The 22,377-nt window shown below is 41.6% G+C and overlaps 1 protein-coding gene across 3 annotated transcripts in view; it reads right to left on the bottom strand.

Annotated features, from left to right (window-relative positions):
• LOC139295536 (glutamate receptor 2-like) overlaps positions 1 to 22,377 on the bottom strand; it is a 61,367-nt gene that overhangs the window by 25,498 nt on the left and 13,492 nt on the right. For all 3 annotated transcript variants that reach the window (XM_070917732.1, XM_070917741.1, XM_070917749.1), the window contains 11 exons: positions 13,920 to 14,159; positions 11,957 to 12,078; positions 11,262 to 11,336; positions 9,244 to 9,297; positions 8,484 to 8,642; positions 7,782 to 7,949; positions 6,238 to 6,342; positions 6,035 to 6,142; positions 5,810 to 5,873; positions 5,044 to 5,186; positions 2,980 to 3,195 (listed from right to left, as the gene is read on the bottom strand). In XM_070917732.1, coding sequence (XP_070773833.1) covers positions 2,980 to 3,195; positions 5,044 to 5,186; positions 5,810 to 5,873; positions 6,035 to 6,142; positions 6,238 to 6,342; positions 7,782 to 7,949; positions 8,484 to 8,642; positions 9,244 to 9,297; positions 11,262 to 11,336; positions 11,957 to 12,078; positions 13,920 to 14,159 — 1,454 coding nt within the window. The remainder of the gene's footprint in view (positions 1 to 2,979; positions 3,196 to 5,043; positions 5,187 to 5,809; positions 5,874 to 6,034; positions 6,143 to 6,237; positions 6,343 to 7,781; positions 7,950 to 8,483; positions 8,643 to 9,243; positions 9,298 to 11,261; positions 11,337 to 11,956; positions 12,079 to 13,919; positions 14,160 to 22,377) is intronic.

Here is a 22,377-nt window from a genome sequence, read left to right as displayed (position 1 = left end):
TTCTTTTGTTCTACTTCCATAACTACAGTGACTGTGTGATGGGCTCTGAGCGCTGCCAAAATGTATCTGGAGATACCATGGGATGGTCGACCGACCGATTGACCGACATCCCTTGAAAACAAGAAGAAAGCAGATCTTTTACACAGGGATCCAGACGGAGGGTGCGTTCACTATTTCACTGGCAGACAAAAGGGGTGGTAACTGTTGTAATGGATAAAACAATATGCAAATGTAAAGTAGCAACAGCATCCCTACTGAGGAGGCAGTGAAGGTCACCAGCTGGTCCTATAGAACCATCCTCAATTTGGACCAGATCACTGAACTGTGGGAGTTTTTACAAGCAAACTAAAGGAACAGCCATGGGGTCACCCATCTCCCCCACGGGGACAACGGCTCCTACCCCACCTGACATCAGATTCAGGAACGAGTATGACACTTTGAACAAACTGCACTGCTCCAGTATGGCCAGCTTCAAACATCACATCAATAATATCAACCCACACAGTAAAATTCACTAGTGAACAGGAAGAGGCACCTGTGTTCATGTGAAGGCAGACAGGACCGTAAAGACCAGAGTACAGGGACACCATCACACAGTGCTCTTCCTTAGATTCTAACTACCGCTTTAGACATCAAAGATCAGCGGTGAGCCCAATTCACATCAGACACCAGAGGCTGTCTTGGAACAGAGACGGGGGTTACCATCTCACCCACATATGCGACCACATGTTCTGTGTTCATGTGGAAACACATAATGGGATGACAACTGGGCCAGTTCCATACACTCATGAAGAGTGTGAGAGGCGACAAAAGCTCTGAAAAAGCTAGTAGGTGGACCCTGAGTAGAGATTATTGAAAGTATATTCTGATTCCAGGTTATTATGGGTTGAACACAATAATGAGTGTAAAAAAAGTAAAAAAAAAGAATGTGCTCAGATGCCTTGGATTTTAAGTGGGGCGCGGACACTGCATCTTTGAAATATAGAAACTAGCTCTAATTAGATTAAGTTAGATTGTGGGAGTCTTGTGCATGGATCTGCATCAGAATCTGTACTTGGGGACACCTCGTACCCCAGCTCCCAGGCTGATGGCAGTCTCCAACCGGACGACTCCACCCCTCCCCCACCGGTCACCACTACAGTGTGCTTCACTGCTGACCATGTTAGGAGACAGCTGATGAGACTCCACTCAAGCAAGGCTGCGGGGCCTGATGGTGTCAGCCCCAGGGTGCTTAAAGCCTGTGCCCCCCAGCTATGTGGAGTACTTCACCATGTCTTCAACATGAGCCTGAATCTACAGAGGGTCCCTGTGCTGTGGAAGATGTCCTGCCTCATTCCTGTGCCACAGACGACGCGTCCCTGTGGCTCTAAGGACTACAGACCCGTGGCACTGACCTCCCACATCATGAAGACCCTGGAGAGACTCGTCCTGGAGCAGCTCTGGCCCATGGTCAAGCCACACTTGGACCCCCTTCAGTCCCGACTTGGAGTTGAGGATGCCATTATCTACCTGCTCAACCGCGTCTACGCCCACCTGGATAAGCCGGTGAGCACTGTGAGAGTCATGTTATTTGACTTCTCCAGTGCGTTCAACACCATCCGTCTGGCTCTACTGGGTGGGAAGCTGACGGAGATGCAGGTGGATGCCCCCCTCGTGTCCTGGATTGTCAGCTACCTGACTGGCAGACCACAGTATGTGCGCTTGCAACGCTGTGTGTCAGACAGAGTGGTCAGCATCACCAGGGCCCCGCGGGGGACTGTCCTCTCTCCCTTCCTCTTCACCATCTACACCACAGACTTCAGCTACTCCACAGAGACCTGCCATCTTCAGAAGTTTTCTGATGACTCAGCAATAGTTAGATGTATCAGTAAGGGTAATGAGGATGAGTGCAGGGCTGCTGTGAACAACTTTGTCACATGGTGCGAGCAGAACCATCTACAGCTCAACGTGACAAAGACAAAGGAGCTGACTGTTTCCGTCCAGGGGGTCAGTGTGGACACTGTTGAGGATTACAAGTACCTGGGAGTTCACATTGACAATAAACTGGACTGGGTAAAGAACACTAATGCCCTCTACAAGAAGCCGTCTCTATTTTCTGAGGCGGCTGAGGTCCTTCAACATCTGCCAAACTATGCTGAGGATGTTTTCTGAGTCTGTGGTGGCCAGCGCTATCCCCTATGCTGTTGTATGCTGGGGCGGCAGGCTGAGTGGTATTGTTGGGGTGGAGCTGGACTCTCTGATGGTGGTGTCAGAGAGGGGGATGCAGTCCAACCTACGGGTCATCTTGGAAAATGTGTCACATCCTCTCCTTGATGTACTGGTCAGGCACAAGAGCACATTCAGTGGGAGACTCATTCTTCCCAAATGCACAAAAGAGCGCCACAGGAAATCATTCCTGCCTGTGGCCATCAAACTGTTTAACGCCTCCATCTGAGTGTCAGACACTCAGAATAAACAGACTGATACTGGGCATATTTCACCTACGAGTGCAATACATATGTGTGTGTGTGTGTGTGTGTGTATATATACATACCTATACATACCTATACAGTGTTATTGTATATATTTTTATTTTTCATTTTTCACGTAAATATTGTAAATGTATATATTTAATTTTTATTTCTATATCTATTTATACTACTTTTCTACTCTTCAATGGGAGCACATGTAACTGTGGAATTTCCCCCGGGAAAAAGTATTTCTGACTCTGATTCTGATTCTGGATGTAATCCTGGCCCAGACTCGTACAAGCTGTCAAAGCAGCTTCAGCATCATTTTCACGTGATTTCATCGAGTCCACGACCACATTTCAATTGTAATCAGTACAGCTTGTCTCCACAGACATGTTATGTGCATTACTGAGATCTGAATCTTATCTTTAGGCTTCAACTCCACTCAGTCAGCACATTTCACGCATGCCTATAACACACCCAAATTAGGAACCTCTGACAGCCATGGTGACCGTAAAGTATGACTTACCAGAAAGAGTACAACACTAACTCCTATATAGGCAAAGACAATGCACATCCAGATTTCATAGGCCAGTGGGTCCAGGAAGGAGAAGACTCCCGGTTTGGATTTCTGCGGCTTTTTGATCATGATGGAGATTCCCAGAGACATGAAGGGTTTGGAGAAATCGATCACCTCTTCACGAACAAGAGTGATCGTCAGGGGAGCCACTGCTATATCGGCTTTCTGTTGAGAGACAAGGGCAGAACGAGAGACTGTTGCAAAGAGCAGAACGAAACATACAAGACCCTTTTTCTAGTGTGATGCCAATCCTGTTGTCAGGGAGGCTTGTCCTTGTCAAGCTCAGCAGATAGTTGGCAGACAGCGGAGGGTCATCAACTCTAGTCCATCCCTTCCTACAGCTGGCATCTACCCTGCATCCTCTCCTTTTGCTTTTGCACACCCAACACCTCCACAGCACATCTGCCAGTCACTGTCATTGCTGATGGTTGTTTTGTGTTAACCCTTAGTTGTAATAAACAACATTTGTTTTAAGTAAATCTCTTGCATGGACTCCGTCGTCACATTTCCAGAGAACACATTGTGCGTTACTGCATTACAGGGAAGTTTAACTGTTTGAGCTGTGATGCCCAATAAAATCATGCATGAAGTAGAAAACATGTTGACAGAAATTTGTTCAATGTTCCCTTAAAAACCAACCATCTACTTATTCCACATATTACCGCCAATCTTCCTACTGTATTTCTCACCACCTATTTCTGTTACTAACTAACTACCCGATTTATGTCATTTACCCATTCCTACCTGTCCTACCTAGTCCAATTATTACCACATATGCCACTTACCCAGTTTACCCATCCCACTATATGTAATTCATTGATTTACTACCCAATTTAACTGAATAGGTGCTCTTAACCGCTACTCTATCAACCTATTCCACATATTACTACCTATATAATCCAACTAACCAACTTCGTATTCAATGACCTTACCACCCAAGTCGCTTTCCTAATTTACCTATTCAACTAATCCAATTAATTACCTGATCAACCATCCACCAAATCTATTCATCACTACCGCCGAACCACCATTCTATTTTCGGTTATCTAACCACCCAATTTACATCACTTACCCACATATACCCATTTACCTGTTTAGCCAATCCATTTATCACTATCTAAGTGTACTATCTACTTACCCAACTACCTGATTTACCTGAATCATTCTAACCATTCATCAAAGTCTATTGCCTCCTTTGCCACTTACCCAATTTACCTTTCCCCTTTATATGTATTTCACCTCATTTAGATGAAGAGAGCCCTCACTGGAATTTGAACCCTGGTCATCCAGTCGCCAAACTACCCTCACAAAAACAAAAACCTTGACCTACCTATTGTACATATTACCACCTGTCACAACCTGCTACATTTACGACATTTATCATCAGCTTTGTGTACTACCTACATCACTATCAAACCACTTATTCTACCCACTCCAATTTTTACCACTTATGCCACCCATCCCATTGTATTTCACTGATTTACCACCTCATTTAACTGGGATGCTCAGACTGGGATTCAACCCTGGTCTACCAGTTGCCAAGTGGCTGCGTTAACCCCTGTCCACAAACACTATCTAGCTGCTTCTCCAAACATCTCACCACAAAGTCATCACCCATCTTACCCAAACATCTACATATTTTACATATTACTACCCATCTAATCCACCTAACCACCTTCCTGTTGCACCATTTTGTCAGGAGCAAGGTTTGCCACTCAGGTTCCAGGCTAACAAGGGATGACAAAAGGAGAATGGAAAATGCCAAGGGTGGATTGTTCTGGTTTGTGTTATATAAAATAGCCAAAAGTCTGACTTATATCCAAACCCTGTCCAAATTCGATTAATCATGTCAGGGTGCAGCTGAAGTGGAGTCTCTCTTGGACATTAGCCAACGGAGGAACTCAAAACACCTAAGGTTCACCAAAACCTACATCCCTCACTGCTATTTTGAACAGTAGCAAAACTGAATTTTCATGACACATTATATTATTGTGTGTGTGTTTTAAATCTTACCCCATACACCAGCTCTCCCACCATACCGTTCCAGATCTTGGTTTCTGCATCTCTTGCTCCATATTTGCCGTCTCCCACAATCCTTAGCTGGTAGCGTATACCACAGTGCTTTGCAATCTCTGCGGCCAGGTCAACGCAATAACCTAGCATCAGTCAAACAAGCATACAAACAAACAAAAACAAAAAAAACACATGCACAAAGAGACACATCAGCAGTGCTAGATGAACGTCCAAGAATACTGACTACAGTGTGGAATAGTTTGAATATTCAGCATCTACCCACCTAGAATGACTAGGTATGATGGTGACATCAATGTATTTTTCCAAAAGTATATTACCAACATATCCTGTGTCTTGTATGCAAGAATTGTATGAAAACACACATTGGTTTTGAAGCTGTGTGATGGTGCTACATTAGGTGGTGGCAGTGGCATTGTTGTGTTATTTGTGGATAAACTTGTATATACCCTGTAGTGAAGCTTTTCTGTAACTTTAATAAACACATAAGTAAACAAAAGTAGATTATATTCCAAAGAATATATTGAGCATCATTAACCACACACAGTACAATACAGTACAGTATGGGAGGCAGGATGGTCTAGTGGTAAAAGAGGCCGGCCAGCAATGGCCTCTGACTTCTCTAATGTACTGCACGTGTGGAGGGATATGTATATGTAACTAGGAGGGATAAGCAAAAAGACAAATTTCAATTGCACATTGTGTATTTGACAATAAAGTATAACTTAAAGTAAGTATATAAACACACCTTCATAACGGTCATTGTCTTGAAACAGCTCTGCATTCTTCTTCAGCATTACGTAGGGGGCTTCCTACATGCACACACACACACACACACAGGAAAAACTTTTAGGTTTTACATTAGCAGCTGCTCATGTCTGAGCTCTGTTTATACTGAAACTTTTACATTATTGGGTGTTTTATTCACTTAACCTGCACATTCATGGATGTTATGGTGACAAAGTGTCATTACCAGTATAGTTGTAACGATGACTGTCTTGTTTTCCATTCCCATGGTGTCGTTAGGGTAAAGATCTGACTTTGTCACCACCATCTTATCCACCTCATTCCAATAGCCGATCTAAGAACACAAAACACACACAGACAGGTCATATATCTTCCACACAGCTAAATGCTATCAAGGTATTCATGATGGCAAATTGATTCTTCAGTTACCTTTACAGGTCCGTTGTTCTTCAGCTCCATGATTGTCACTGAGTAGTTGATTCTCTTCCCGTACTGGTCAAACTGAATGTTCCCTGTTAAACCATCTACACGCACCTACACACAAAACACACATACATATTCAAGTTTACTTTTTACTTAAAATGTGCAGTGAAAGTATTAGCATACTCAGTAGTATCAGTTGACGAAGTGATCGTAATGATTATGTTATGAAAAATGGCCAAAGAAATGTCCCTGCATCTCAGTGGATTTTAAGAAAAACTCCATAACACATATTAAGCCCTTCATTATCAAGGAATCAAGGAGTCAAGGTCACTTGTTTGTCATTTTACAACTAACAATGGGCGATAAAATGATAATTATCTCAATATAATTTTCCCCAACAGAAATGTAACAAATAATTGATATAATCAAACCACCCATACACCGGGGGGAGGGGGGCTAATGCACCTTAAACGCTAGTTGCCACCTGCCATTAAACACATGCATAAAATTGACCCATGCCCCTACACATTTAGGTTTTAGGTCCAGCAGTTTCTCATTTCGTTTTGGCCTGTCCAGAATTCATGTGGTCTTTGCAGCTGCTCAGCCTCTTCTTCTCTTAATACTATGGTTGAAACAAGCAAGGATGAACTTCTGAACCAGAAATGTACTGCGTTATCCCAGTTTTCTTCTTCACTGGACTCCTATCAGTTAGCAGCCATAACTACAAACTGTCACATACATGTGGGGGAGCTAAAATTAGAGTTTAGAATTAAACTTTTATAGAACTTTTATAGTACTTAAAATAAATTCATATTACTCCATTAAGCTATGGAGTAGACATATCTTGCAGTGCTCCTCAGAGCTATGTGTTAGAAACTTGATTTAACTTGATTTGTCGAAAAATGTGTAAATGGCAAATCCACGAAAGGCCTAAATGTAAGTATGGCCCCAGGGAAGAGAAGACGCCAGCTTCTGCTACTGTTACATTTAGCCCCGAGGCTTTTAGGAACATGAGGCTATCCACCTTACGAGAGGACTTGGTCAGCATGAGGTCAGGGCCATACTGTTGGAGATGACCGCGTTAAACGTTGGATAGATGGACCCACAGCCTCGCATTACCTCGCTGAACAAACTAGCCACCCAGAATTAGTTATTACAAAACAAATGCAAAGGCCTAGAGCGAAGGTGGAGGAGGAATAATGTCAGGATCATTTGTGTACCAGAGGGACCGGGCAGCTGCACTACAACTTCTGTTTGCAGTCTGATAAATGGTCTCACTTAAATAGCGCTTTTCAACCTTCATGGTTCCCAAAGCGCTTTACAGTTAAGTATCATTCACCCATTCACATTCTCACATTCACACAACGATGGTGACAGCGATGCCATGCAAGGTGCTGGTCTCCATCGAGAGCAACTTAGGGTTCAGTGTCTTGCTCAAGGACACTTCCCGTGAAACGGTGCTAACCACGGTGCCACCATGCTGCTGCAGAGAGCATAATCTGTAGTCAGTCTGCTTCTTTTCATAGTAAGGAGGCTCTAATCCAGGTTACCTGTTTGAGGGCACGTTCAATCTCCACCCCCTGTGCCCAGGGCACTGCTGGATTGGCCAGACAGTCCCCACTGTTGCCACGCCGACTCATGTCTATCCTCTGCTTGTGAAGGAAGCGGAATGCCTCAGTCATCACGTGGACGGCATCATAGGTGAGGGCTGAGGTATACTGGAAGACACAGAAACGTTGGCACAAACCATTATTACCCCATCTGTCAGGGCTGAGCTGAGACAGACATGTGTTTAATCAAAATAGTTGATTTGCATTTTAAGCATTATTCTGTTATTGCTGTGATTTGCTCAAAGTATTTTGTTTGCTGTAGTTGATAAAAGTTCACCTGAGTCCCATTGTGCCTGAAATAGACGGTTAATAGATGTTTCTGAGATGTCTATTCTCAGCACAAAGTCTGAGACCCAGTCTCCAACACCATCAACCAGAATAGCACACACACAGGCAAAGACAATTTCAAGGTCAGGAAAATACCAAAAAGGTCGGAGCGCTGCTTGCTCTGGCCTGTTGTGCAGCCACGAAAACAGGGTCCAAAAAGTAGTTCATATCATGTGTAAAACATGTAGAATTTTACAGCAAAATTAGTACTCATGATACATGAATTAGCATGATTATGTTACTCTGATCCTCGGACCAGCTCCAGAAAACTATTTAAACTTGCCCATGAACTAATGTTGAGTGTGTAAGACTTACCCTGATTCGTGTATCCGCTCCTGGGTACTCCTTCTCTTCCAGAGCCTCCCATCGTTGGTCAAACTTTGCCACCACAGGGTCATCAAAATCCACTATCTGAAACCCAGACACATTCGCACCTCCATACTGAATTTTTGAGAGATCGCCATCCACAAATCCCTGGAACGAGACCAAAAAGAACACCAAACATTTCTTTTCCAATCGGTAACTTTGTATTTACATTGACCTTCTTTTATTCTGTGCCAAGATGTGACGGAGCCTCGGACCATGCGGGCCATGTAGCCCCCAGAAGTTGACCAATCTTAACCCTTCATATACCTGTAGTAGGGGTGCACTGGTATACGTGTGTCATAGTGAAAACACAACAGGTTCTTCTTTCATAACTACCATCTGTTTCAGAGGTGGACTGGAACAGAATGGAACTTAAAAACAAAGCAAAATTCACTTCAAAGTACTTTCTGATGAATTCTATCCACATGCTCACAATCCACTGGACTGTTGGACCATGACCCACTCAGGGACCACTGTTCTACTGTATACAACGGTCAGACAGCAATCACCCATGGCCAGATCATCTAAGTCGCTTTTCCTTATTCTTAGTGACTGTTCGCTCTACCCAACGCCAGCAGGTTGAAGACTGTAAAACCTGCTATTTCACACCTGATCTGACAAAGTGCTTTTGACAATATCTGGCCTTTTAACCATATCTTCATTCATCAGCCAATACACAAGCTGAACCCAGAGACAGATGGCGACTCACCAAGTTAGCAATGATGTAGTGGTATCCCTTCACGTGCCTGCCTATAGTGATCACCTGACGGGAAAAAGAGTACAAGCGGCGTCAATAATAAACAAGAACAAATTATATAGACGGAAAATCAAATGCATTGCTGTGTTTTTTAACATCTGACATTCTATTATAGCTGTCCTGTGAAAACCATGTATCTCCAAATGGTTTACTTTTGTTCCATGAGTTGTTTGAATGGCTTAATTAGCTTAAGAAGTAGAAAAATGTCCTCAACCCATAAAAGGAACACTTGATCCTTCAGTTTACTGGAAAAATTCATAATCACAAATTATGGAGATATGTGCTTTTCACTGGATAGGGACACTATGGCCAACTCATGTCACATTTCGGTTTTGCAATACTGACGACTGAGGAGGAGAGCGGTTGTGGTGGCATTTTTTGGCAGCAATTATCAAAGTAAAAGCTGGGAGAAAAACAAAGCTGTTAGTTAACACACATGGTGGCATCAGGCATTAACTTGGTAAACAAAGGAGCCATCAACAACTTAGTTACATAATGCAGAAACCTGCTAAACCATTTGCTTGTTGTCGGAGAGAGATCGGGCGCTGGACTCTTTATGCTTTGTCATCTATTTTGGCAAGACTTCAGTGTAAGGTTCTGTCTGCTTTTTGCAGATTGAATTCAGTTGGCCACACAAGGCACGGATGAACCAGCCTACACTTCCTTGGCACCTTAAAGTCTGTCAGCATTCTAGTGTGTTTTGTCCCTACCGAAGGGGAACCGTGAGATCTTGTTGAGGAGTGAGGGTAGTAAGCGCACAACATGCGCAGACAGAGCAACGCAGCAACTGCATAAGCCACAAAAAAGTGAAGCTGTCATCGTTTGATAGGCATAAACTATAAGCTAAGGAGTGAACAAAAAAGTGTCACAGGTAGTTTCATTTCTCACTTTCAGGGAGTGTTTACTTCCACATTGGATCAACCATAGAGGAAAAAGGGCCAAAGGTAAGTTAAAATAAACGTGAAGTAACCCTTGATTGAGAATCATTTGCATTGACTGTGAAGTCACATAGTATCTTACCATTCCAGACCTATACTGCAGCCACCTTCACTTTTTGCTCGTTTTCCTCAGAGAGCGAAAGACAAGCTGAGTTAGACTGAGGTCACTAAAGAACATTTGGCCCTCAAAAGCGCCTTGCTTTGGCTGTATATTTAGGATCCTTGCCCTGCTGCGTTGCCCTTAAATTGGGGGGAATAATAAAATAGGGCTGTGATTCCTAGACTCTTCACCTTGATGAAATGAACACTACATTTCTCCATTAACATTTAGTCACTTCAGAGTCTTGGGGAGGATCTGATCTCATCAAAAGCTGAGTGTAAATGCATCCAAGAAGCACTCAAGCATTGAAGCTCAAACTACCTCCAGAGGTGGACGCAGTCTAGCCAGATGTTGAAAAGGTGTAAATGCATCCGTCTCTCCAGGACACATACATACTCTTAACTCCTCCCATAGTGTAACTGTGTCAGTAGGTTAAGGTTAAGTTCACTAAAATTACACTGACAGTAGCAACAAGGAAAAATGGCTCCAACCATTTCTATACAAACAATCAAATACAAGGAGCACTGACCTGCCATAGAGTGCATCTGATCCACCAGCTAAACTATTGTTGGAAATAAACTGATATATGTCAAATGACATGGCCCTAGCACCTCTGGATCTGGATCTCTAGACTGAGCTGGATTTCTCTGCAAGTCTGACCTAAAAAAAACAGATCCAAAAACATATCCCATCTTCTTATATAGTATGAAAGCACCTTCCATTGTGGAGAAATATAATGTGATTAGCCATATGCCATATAATGTAATGAGAATTCCAACAACCACGAGGTCTGTGCCAGATGACCTAAGAGGACATCTGGAAACAGTATCGTACTTGATAGATGATATAATGATATAAGCTTTCTTCGTTATGGATGGATATTATTACTTATGTTAGTAGTAGTAGAAATAGTGACGAAGACTGGAATCAACCTGTTCCATGATGTCTTTGACTTTGTCTTGTTCACAGTCCAGGATGATGCGTCGCTCCTTACGGATCTCCAGGTCCTAAAAGACAGAAAAGTATTGAACAGTATTCAAGTGGTATTTTCCTGAGGTTCAGTGAAGTTCCTTCCTCACCTGCACCAGTATGGTGGTATTTGGTATTTTGGTGACTGGCTGTGATGGTTAACAAGTGTATAACTGTCTCACAACACTCTCCTTTCCCTGTTGCTGACACCAAATACATTTCCACAAATCCTAAATTAATAACATATTGCTGGACAAGTACAAGAAAGACACCAAGGTCTCACAGGATGAAGAAATAGTCTTCTGAACTCCGAATCAGTGTGCATTGTAATGCTGGAGCACGTGGGTAAGACAATATTTGGTATAATCACAATAGAAAAATAAAATAAAAACTTTTGCTCCTGTTTATAAATTAAGATTTTCTCTTTTCAGCTGTCAGGAAGGAACTTTGAAGCGGGGACACAGCAGGCAGGAGGTCCGCTCTATCTCCCATGGCACTACGCTACTGAGCTTGAGACGTCACTGTCATCCTCAATCTATGGTAGTGGGCGAGGGGGACACCACTCTTTTGACCACAATGCCTGTTTTTGTGTATCTTGGTGTTTCTAAAAAATGCATGGTGTGAGTACTAACAGAGTGCAGAGCAGAAATGTCAATACCTGAAACAGGGAACGGTAGGCTTCATCTTTCCTCTCATCTTTCAGGTTTCCTACATTTATCGCCGTGACAACCCATTTTTTCTCCGCAGCAGTGTCCAGTATTACCTGAAGAGTGGAAAGACCTACACACGCAAACACACACACACACACAAAACAATGATTAGTTAAACTAGAATGCTGTAGCTTACAGTTGTAAACGGTTAGCTCTGCAGGTAAATCACAAATACAACTCTTTTAGTGTTGCTGGCATTTTTCTGCACATACCTGGGAGGGTTGGGGTTCTACAGCCTTTTAACAAAACTGAGTCCAATATTTAAACTGCTTATCCTCCTTTCAAATCCCTTATGAAATCCATTTAGGTTCAGCTTTCAACGTATGTAATTGTTGAAAATAACTACAACTCTACGATTGAGATCTGTACTTTTTCTTGTGCAAGAAAACAGTAACACTTCTATGAAAGTCAGTTATGTATATGACAAATGAAATAACAGCTTTATGTGTACACCAAATTTTTCTGCTTGCTCCAAATACTGGAGGCCTATGTGTCTGAAGATTTTCAGTCATCCAGGTCAAAGGAAAGCTAGAAGAGGCCCCTGAATGAAGCAACAACTTTGTCTCCTTCTGTACAGACAAAATTCTGAAAATCAGACTGAAAGCCATTACTGCCTCCGTATCAGGTAACAGGGTCTATGTCATCCATGCTTCCTCTTAAAACCAATTCAATCTGCATGACACAATTCGATCCCATCAGCCTTAACTCCCTGGAGGAGACTGTGTTACATTCTTCCTGCGAGCTCTCTAAATAATGTTTTAATGCCGTGGCATCAACACCTCCTGGCAATAGTCAATACCTCTCAGGCCATTTCCCCACAACACCAACAACAGCAGTGATCAAGCCTCTCATGAAAGTCTCAAACGACATCTATTTAAATACAGACAATGGTAATGTGTCTGTTTTAGTACCGCTGGATCTCGTAATTACAAATCGACAAGTGGAGTTCCCCAAGGGGCCATTCTTGGCCCAGTTCTATTCAACATCTGTATGCTTCCACTAGCTCACATTCTTGAAAACAACTAAATATCCTACCATATTTCCTAAATTTTAAAACCCACATCAACAGAATAACAAAATCAGCCCACTACCACCTTAAAAATACAGCAAAACTTAAAGGACTCATGTCTTAGCAAGACTTGCTTGTGTTTTTTGGCATGATTACTGTAACAGTGTCTTTACAGGTCTCAAGTGTAAAACATCAATCAGACAGCTGCAGCTTAATCAGAACTCTGCTGCCCACGTCCTCACTAAAACTAATAAAGTGGAACACACCACCCCAGTTCTCAGAGCCTTACACTGGCTTCCTATGCATCAAAGTCATTGATTTCAATGACTTACAAAGAACTGAATGGTTTGGGGCCAAAATACATCTCTGATATGCTGCTCTGTTATGAGTCATCCAGAGCTCTTAGATCATCTGGGACAGGACAGCTGTGTGGAGTCCTGCAGCACATCTTCAACCTTGTAGCCTGAGACTGGAAAAGGTCTCCACACTGTGGAAGACGTCCTACCTGGTCCCAGTACCCAAGAAAGGGCCTACTAGAAAGAAAGTTTGCCTAACCAGGAGAACTTTGGACGATGCTATCATTTATCTGCTACACTGGGCTCATTCCCACCTGGACACGGCTGGGAGCACAGTGAGGATCATGCTCATGCTTTAACACCACAAAATAAAAAAATCCAATGAAAGAATCCAATAAAACAGTCCATCATTGCCCACAATAACCTAATTACACCCAGACATGCCATGGTTGGAGCACGCCATTACATTGTTTGTCTAAAATCAGTCAGTTCCACTCAGTACCTATCATTAAAAAACTTAAAGGATCCTTTAATTGTAGTTGTGTTGTGTTAGAAGTGAAGCAGCACCAGCACTAAAATCACATGCCGATAAATAACTCTCATTACCTCGATCACTGTCGTATAGATAGGCAAATTTTTCCCATTTGTAGTACTCCACTAATGAAACTAGCGGCCCCTTGATGTCCGGCCTCATCTGGAGAACAAACTGGTTCATTCCCTCTGCTGGGAAAGATGGCGTGATGAAGGATACATGAAGTGTCTCACAGAAGGACGTGATGGTGTTTACTGACTTCTTGTCGTAGAAGCCAAAAATGGCGTAGACACCTCGGGAGAACTGGGAACAAACTAGGAGAGAGAGAGAGAGAGAGAGAGAGAGAGAGAGAGAGAGAGAGAGAGAGAGAGAGAGAGAGAGAAACATTTTAATGAAACATTAAAAAGAGACAAACAGAGAGGATCAGTCAGACACAGGAGGCAGGCAGGATTTAGGTAAAACTTTAGTTTCCTCTCATAGCATTTAGGCCTTTATGCAGCTGATGAAGATTATGATTAGATGATCAATATTAGGGTTGAATACCTTTGATATACAGTTCAGCTGTGTGTGAAAATATTGTTTTGAATAAGCAAATCCACCCTCACATAAGAGAGTTGAAAGGTGACACAGGAGGGTTCATAAGCCTTATAGCCTTATGTTAGCTTGACCGTTGTTTTTTGGCAATAATGTCAGAGAAGATGGACTGCCTGGCATTTCTCAGTTCTAAATTTAGAGGCCTAACCCTTGAACTAGAAATGTTAAGACCTGTGGATGTGGATGGAAGTCCTAGAGAGTGGCCCTTATTGTGTGCGGGCTCTATCAGTAGTGCTGTCCCGGGTATAAAGACACAGTAGTCTTTCATAAATTAAAGAGTCTAGGAGCTGCTGTTGATCATTTTGAGCAGAAAAAAACAAGGAATAAGCGCCATATTCCGAATATTTCTGAATGTAACAATGGTGCAATACCCACACCTCTATTTGCAATACAGTATAATCCCTTTACCTTTATTTTTGTCTTCTGTGAATTTGTAAATTTGTAAATTTGTAAACTACAGTTGTTTTTTAGTTTTAGTAGCTTAGTAACAGTCTTTATTGTTCTTTTTTATTATATATTGATTTTCTACTTATGTTTCACAGTGTTCCCTGTATGGACCTCTTTTCCCCCTGTGACGAGTTAAACAGGCCTAGAAACCAGCATCGGGACCAGGAAATAAAAATAATACAATTTAGTTCAAGAAGCAACATTTAAGTCATTTACAGCAACCGGTGACATTTGCAAGAGTTTATGGCAAGACAACATGCACTCCCTGGCTACTTTATTAGGTACACCTATCAATCGCAAGCTAATGCTGATGGCTCTGCCACATATTCTACCTTTAGAAAGTTATAATGGCCAGTTTTTGTTAAAACTTTTCGAGAGGTATTAATTCAACTTTATGTTTATTACTGAGGTGTTCACAATAATCTTTGCCACTCATGTTTGTAAATGGAGTGGGCAAAACATCAGAAACCTCTCTCGTGGCCCTACACTGTAGGCATGAGAGGCTATTCTGGGCATCTGCCAAAATAATGACTTGACATACACCAGACTGAGTTACTGTGATTTACAGTCATATTTGGAATAATTCGTCCGCATTAGCGAGCAAGCTACGTGGACTTTTGTGTTGGTGGGTGCCGGGCCATTTATTGACGTTAGTGGACACCATTCCTAAGCTAATGTTAGCTTGTGTCACAGCTTGTGTTGGCGCTGTAGGGGAGCCAAACGTGAGGCTCAGGCACTCGGGAGCGCGCATGACGTTACATCATTTGGATTTTCCCAGAAAAAAACGTCCAAGGTCTTTTACATAGAAATCAGTCGACAGGTTTGTTATAGGCCACAGAGAACGTCAGGAAGGTCTCATTTTGTAAGTTACGTTACATTCCGTTCACATGTTGACAATAAAAAGCGATTCATAAATGTACATTTTTACATACAGTATAGAACCTTTACATTTAAAGAAACCTGCCTGATTCTCACCAAACTCTGATGTTAGAAAAATAGGGCTATTTTGCTACTTTAATATTTATTATATTATTACCTATGTTATCAAAGGGAGCCAACATTTGCAGTAATGTTAGGACGTGTGCTTTTTTTTTACTCAAAGGGTGGACACAGAGAAGGCCTTTGTGTCTGTGTGTACTGCTATATTTAGTTGTCCTACTTCAATGACCTTGTTCTTTACTCTAGAAACAAAACTTCCAATTTTATCTCTCTCTCTCTCTCTATCTATCCATATATATGTATAATATTGCATTCATGTACATTATATACTGCATTAATGCATTCTCTGTTCAGAAAATAAGGTCATGCAAAGAACAATAATCCTTTATAACTCGCTGCTCTATTAAGGACAAGTGTAGCTGCACAGATTGTAGAATACAATGTGAATATGAATTTGCAGTTAAACAATATCATTTAGTTAGTCAAAATTAGTATTAGTACATTTGATTTTTGACATCAAGGTACATTTATTTGTCATTCTACAACACAAGGCTGCACGATGAAATTAAAGGTGTAGCCTCCTTCACACTACGCAGGTATATATAGAACATAGAATTAGAATAGAATAAAAATAAAAAACAATATATACAGTTACTTAAATACATACAGTATATTATACAAATATAGTGGTATGGTAAAGTATTTCTGATTCTGGTAATGGTACGTCAATGGAGGATGAGGTGGAGTTGAGGAGTCTCACAGCCTGACGAAAGAAGCTTCTCTGTAGTCTGGTGGTACAGCAGCAGATAGTTCTGTATCGGCAGCAGGGTGAACAAGCTGTGGCTGGGGGGTATTGTCTGGGGGGGTATTGTCTTTTAGTATCCTTTGGGCTCTGCGCAGACACCTCACCTCAATGATGTCACCGATGTAATGTTTGTAATGTTTCCAGTCAGTGGATGGTGAGAATCACGCATAAATCTTTCTTCTGTCTCCCTGCCATTAATGCCACATCCAGAATAAAACTATGGTTGGCTGGTTGAAGAATACAGAATGAATATATATATACAGTGCTGTGAAAAAGTATTTGCCCCCTTCCTGATTTCTTTTTTTTTGCATATTTGTCACGCTTAAATGTTTCAGATCATCAAACAAATTTTAATATTAGACAAAGATAACCCGAGTAAATACAAAATGCAGTTTTTAAATGATGATTTCATTTTATTAAGGGAAAAAATCTATCCAAACCTACCTGGCCCTATGTGAAAAAGTAATTGCCCCCACCCCCCTGTTAAATCATGAATTAACTGTGATTAACCACATTTTTTGGAAAGCTGAGTTCAATTCCACCCAGGCCTGATTACTGCCAGACCTGTTGAATCAAGAAATCACTTAAATAGAACCTGTCTGACAAAATTAAGTGATTTCTTAAGCGTAGGGCAAGTGTTCTCACAGTGTGGTCAAGTATGCCTTGGACTCGATTGCAGAGACTGGTACTTACAAAATGCGTCAAGGAAGAGGCCGAAAACGAAAGCTAACTGAAGCAGATGTCAGGCACCTCAAGATTTTAAGTACTAGAGACAGAAGGAAGACCACTGCTGATGTTCAGGCAGAGATTAATGTTTCTAGATCAGAATCTGAGAAAGTCTCCAGAATGACCATAAGCAGACGACTGAAGGAACAAGGCTTAAAGGGAAGAATAGCTGCTAAGAAGCCATTATTGAGGCCTGCAAACATCCAAAAATGCCAGGGGAGCACAAACACTGGACTGTAGATGACTGGAAGAAGGTACTCTGGACGGACGAGTCCAAGTTTGAACTCTTCGGTCAGCATCATCGTGTTTATGTCCGCAGAAAAGCTGGACAACGTTTTGATGCTAGATGCATTGCACCCACAGTGAAACACAGTGGAGATTCCATTATGGTATGGGGTTCCATTTGTGGAAACGGCATGGGCAAATTAGTTAAAATCGACGGTATCACGAACAAGAAGGTCTCCCACAACATCTTAGTGCATCATGGAATCCCTTCTGGATTGAACCTGATTCTGATTGGTCGTGGGTTCATATACTAAGAAGACAATGACCCCAAGCATACTGCAAAGCTATGCACAGACTACTTGACCAAGAAAAAGGAATCTGGAGTACTGGAACTGATGGACTGGCCAAGTCAAAGTCCAGACTTGAATCCTATTGAACAGATCTGGGATTTATTGAATTCAAAAATAGATCGCACAAAAGGTTCATCCAAAGCAAGTCTCTGGGAACAGCTAGAAACTATTTGGAACTCAATAACAAAAGAGACTGTCGAAAAGGACATAAAAACAATGCCAGCAAGAATGCAAGCTGTTATCAGGGCCAAAGGAGGTCATACAAAAGATTTTTGGTTAACATATGTGAATAAGGACTATTTAGTTGTTCCAGTTTGTTATTTGCCTAATAAATAACAATACAATTTTTAGTTTGAAACAAGTTTTTGACAGATTTCTAAAATATTTGTGTTTTCTCGTTTTTATGGCAGGTGGTCTAATAAATTTGTTAAGCACTGTATATACACACACACACACATACATTGTTATTGTATATATTTTTATATACATTTTATATATTTTATTTTTCACTTAAATATTGTAAATGTATATTTATTTTTTAATTTTTATGTCTTTATTTGTACATACATCTCATTTCTAAATTCATGCTACTTTTCTACTCTTGAATGGGAGCACCTGTAACTGTGTAATTTTCCCCTGGGAATTCAATAAAGTATGTCTGATTCTGATTCTGATTCTGAAAGTAGAAAGACAGACGAAACAAAAATTGTAGTATGCTGGATGGTTTGGCATCACCACACCCTCCATCTCTCCTCTCCAAAGCTGTGTTAACCGCACCATGCACCAACACCTTGTCTTGCCACTTTATTTAAAGCAACAAAGTACATAATTAGCAGCTCATTTTATGTAACAAATGTACAAAATGTTTTTCGTTTAAAAATCTGGAAACAAACCTGTTCCTCCAAACATCGTCCTAATTATCTAAGGTAGGCATTTGTCATCTGTGAAGTAAATGAGGTAGTCACAGTTTCTGCACATCCTATCTATTTGTTGCAGGTTGCAAAACAAGAGAGTAGACAGTGGAAAAAGAGGACTCCGTGCATTCACTGCTATCATAATACACTGCACTTAAATAGCAGAGCTTTGAGCCTCAGGCTGTCATTACATCATGCTCTGATGAAGGCAGGGTATACTGCATGCATGGAGTCTTCGTTCTCACTTTGCTCCACAGTTACTGAATTTGAAACGTAACATGACTCTACACTGCTCCAATTAAAAATAACTGAATTTTTTTGGGACAAATGTATTTCCACCAAATTCATATTAAAAAGGTCTGTGGCTTGGGCCCATTTCACTAAAACTGCCATAACATATGCCTGCAGTGAGCTATTGTATATAAACATCCAAGATTAAGATTAAGATAGACTTTATTAATCCCACAGCGGGGAAATTTACAAGTCACAGCAACATAGACAGAAAGGTGCAGAAACACACAGCAGGCAAGCACTGTGTCAATAATAATTAGAAGTATTTTTTTTAAAAGAAAAACAATATACAAATACGGAGCTGCTGTAACAGGCTGCCACCAGCGCGGCGCCATTTTACATTATCCGTCTGTTTACTTGTGTATTTCATGTTGTCTCTCATCCGCTGTGCCTCTACACTGACCTATGACCATCAATTAATACTGTATATTAGCATATAAGATCGCTTGAGGCTTGATATTGAGCGTGACCAGACCCATACAACCGAAGTCATCCTACCCTCCTCCTCCTGTTTGCCAGCTACCTTGCTGTATCCTTCACCGAACGAAACGTCGCAGGAAGAGGGAAAAATCGTGGTGGTGTCTGGGTGAAGACCAGGAAAGAAGTTGGTGCTTACTTCTCGCGTCACAGGGATCTTCACTTCGCTCGGCAATCATGGGACCTGAGACACTCATGTCATTTGTCCAACTGAAGTGGTTCCTAGATGTTATAACCGATTCCCACACCCAATGCAGATACTGAGTGACGGCTGTTCTACGACCTAACACTCCCAAAATCTACACGCAAGACCACCTTAGTCTGCTTAGGAAGCCGAGTTACATTCCCAGAGTATCTCGTCTTTAGGGCCTATATAGTTGACTATGTGCCAACAGCCGGATATCAACGGAAATATCTGTGTGCAGTAAGTGTTTGGAGATTGGTGGTACAGCAAGATCCTGAAGGAACGGATCAATACTGGAGGAGGTCCTGACAGTTTGAGGACACTCACCTGATTTATAAAGGCCCGCTTCGGAGCCCTAATCCCTAATTTATAATTTAGAGATTAATTTGGGAAATCCCACCCTGTGCCCCAAGCATTCAGAGAACTTCAACCTTAGCTCCAAACACAACACAACAGCAGCAAAACATCAGACAACTGAACGGAACCTATTCAACATGTCCTTCCATGTTGTAAATTGCAATATAAACACAGCAACCTTCATCAACATTCACCAATTAAAGCCAAATTATTATCTACTGTCGGCATAGCTCAAGGAGAGTAATCTTCTTACCTGAGGGAGGCTACTTAGATGATCTCAGAGAGGAGCAACACAGGACTTTGGTGGGAATGTACAGAATACAACCCAGTTTTATTTGACTTATCAAGAGAGTAAATGGATACAAAATGTATAAAAAGAAGAAAATACAAAATTTAAGTAAACAAAAAGCAAACAGGCAAAAACCAAGTAAGACCTCAAAAAAGCCCCAAAAATAAGTCCCCAAAAAAGAGGAAGCCCAAAAAAGAAAAAATGCCCCGAGCCTTGTTTTGCTCTTCCTTTTATAACCCTCGCCCCCTGCTCTCGGGGTGTTGAAGGATCCATAAAAGGTCAACCTCTGAAAATCATCTTAGCTATTGGATAACAATATATGAGGTCACAAAGCACAGTCATTATACTTAACTTTAGCAAACTTTCTGCTAACCTCCATGACCTGTGAACACAATTGAACATACTTTACAACATATTTTGTACATACCTTTAGTTCTAAATTATGCTATTTTCCTACTCTGGAATGGGAGCACCGGTACTGTATAATTTCCCCCCGGGGATCAATAAAGTATTTCTGATTCTGATTCTGATTCTGATTCTGACAACTGGAGCGACAGAACGTATGTCGTGTTTCACTGCAGGCGTAGAGTATCTGTCAGGTGCAGAAACCACAGGCTTATTGTTGAACCACAAGTTGTTCTTCCTGGCAGTTTTAAAGGTGCGAAGTCTGGCCCCGTATTGGGGAAAACAGGTCACTTAAAGTTCATTTTTGAGTGACAAGATACTTGAACTTAATTTGAACCGTTACTTGGAAGAGAGAGAGGGCGGAGGAGGGTATGACTCGGGCACATCACAGGTGGAAGCCTCAACACATCTGATTTGATAAACAAATCAATTATGTTGTTTAAAAATAGTTATTATCAGTACAATCATTTCCCAACTCAAGCCAATTCTGTCTTTCCATGATATTGAAAAATTTATATTCAAAATTCATACCTTCATTACATCACGACTCGACTGTAATTCCCTATATTAAGGTCTTCATTAACTTGGCTGCAGATGGCCCAAAATGCAGCTGCAAGAATTTTGACTGGTACTAAAAAGCGCGACCCCAGTCTTAGTCTCTCTTCATTGGCACCCTGTTCATTTCAGAATTCAGTTTAAGACCTTGCTGATTGCTCTGATGGCTCACTGGCACTTAGCTCCTATGTCTCTTAGATCAGATAACAAATCTCTCTTGTGTGTCCCCAAGTTCACAACTAAAACTAAAAGGTGACAGTCTTTGCAGTTGCTGCTCCACAATTGTGGAACCAGTTGCCTTTAGATATTAGATGTGTCCCCTCCATCTCTGTTTTTAAATCTAAGCTAAAGACACATTTTTTTGGCCCACTAATCCTTAAGTCTAAAACTTCCCAATCAAACCAAACCAATCCCAATCGCATAGAGATAGATAAACTAGCTATATAAGCATTGACATGTCAGATCTAGTCGAGTCTCGCATAGCCAGACCTATCCCCACACTTCGGAGAAGGAGCTGGCTCAAACCATTATCATTCTGCAATAGAGGAAGAACACTCTGGCTTGTTTCTTTAAACCAATCACAATTGTTTTTGGTGACGCTACGCCCAGGATGCAGCGACGGTGCCCGAGCAAAACAGTAACACGCAGATCAGGGAAGGGGAGGAGAATTCCAACTGAAATAGTCGCCCAATGGCAGACTTATCCCAACAGCCTACATCCGGTGAGTCAGACTAGATCTAGTCAAGAGAGTAGCCTGGTTCCAGACCTCTGAGCCACTGCCAGTGTGGACAGAGGAAGCCACAGCAGTTCTACAGGACTGTTTTTAGTGCACAGACTGCCACCCAGGAGAACCACATCAATCTTAACAAATACATCAGCATTGACATCATCAGCAAATGTGTTGATAATGTGGTGGTCACAAAGACAATAAAATCATTCCCCAACCAGAAAGCCTGTTATGAATGGAGAGCTGA

The sequence above is a fragment of the Enoplosus armatus genome, chromosome 2, assembly GCF_043641665.1.
Source record: "Enoplosus armatus isolate fEnoArm2 chromosome 2, fEnoArm2.hap1, whole genome shotgun sequence".
Classification (NCBI taxonomy): Eukaryota; Metazoa; Chordata; class Actinopteri; order Centrarchiformes; family Enoplosidae; genus Enoplosus; species Enoplosus armatus.
The sequence above is the reverse complement of the archived record's forward strand: the minus strand, read 5'-3'. Positions and strand labels throughout refer to the sequence as shown.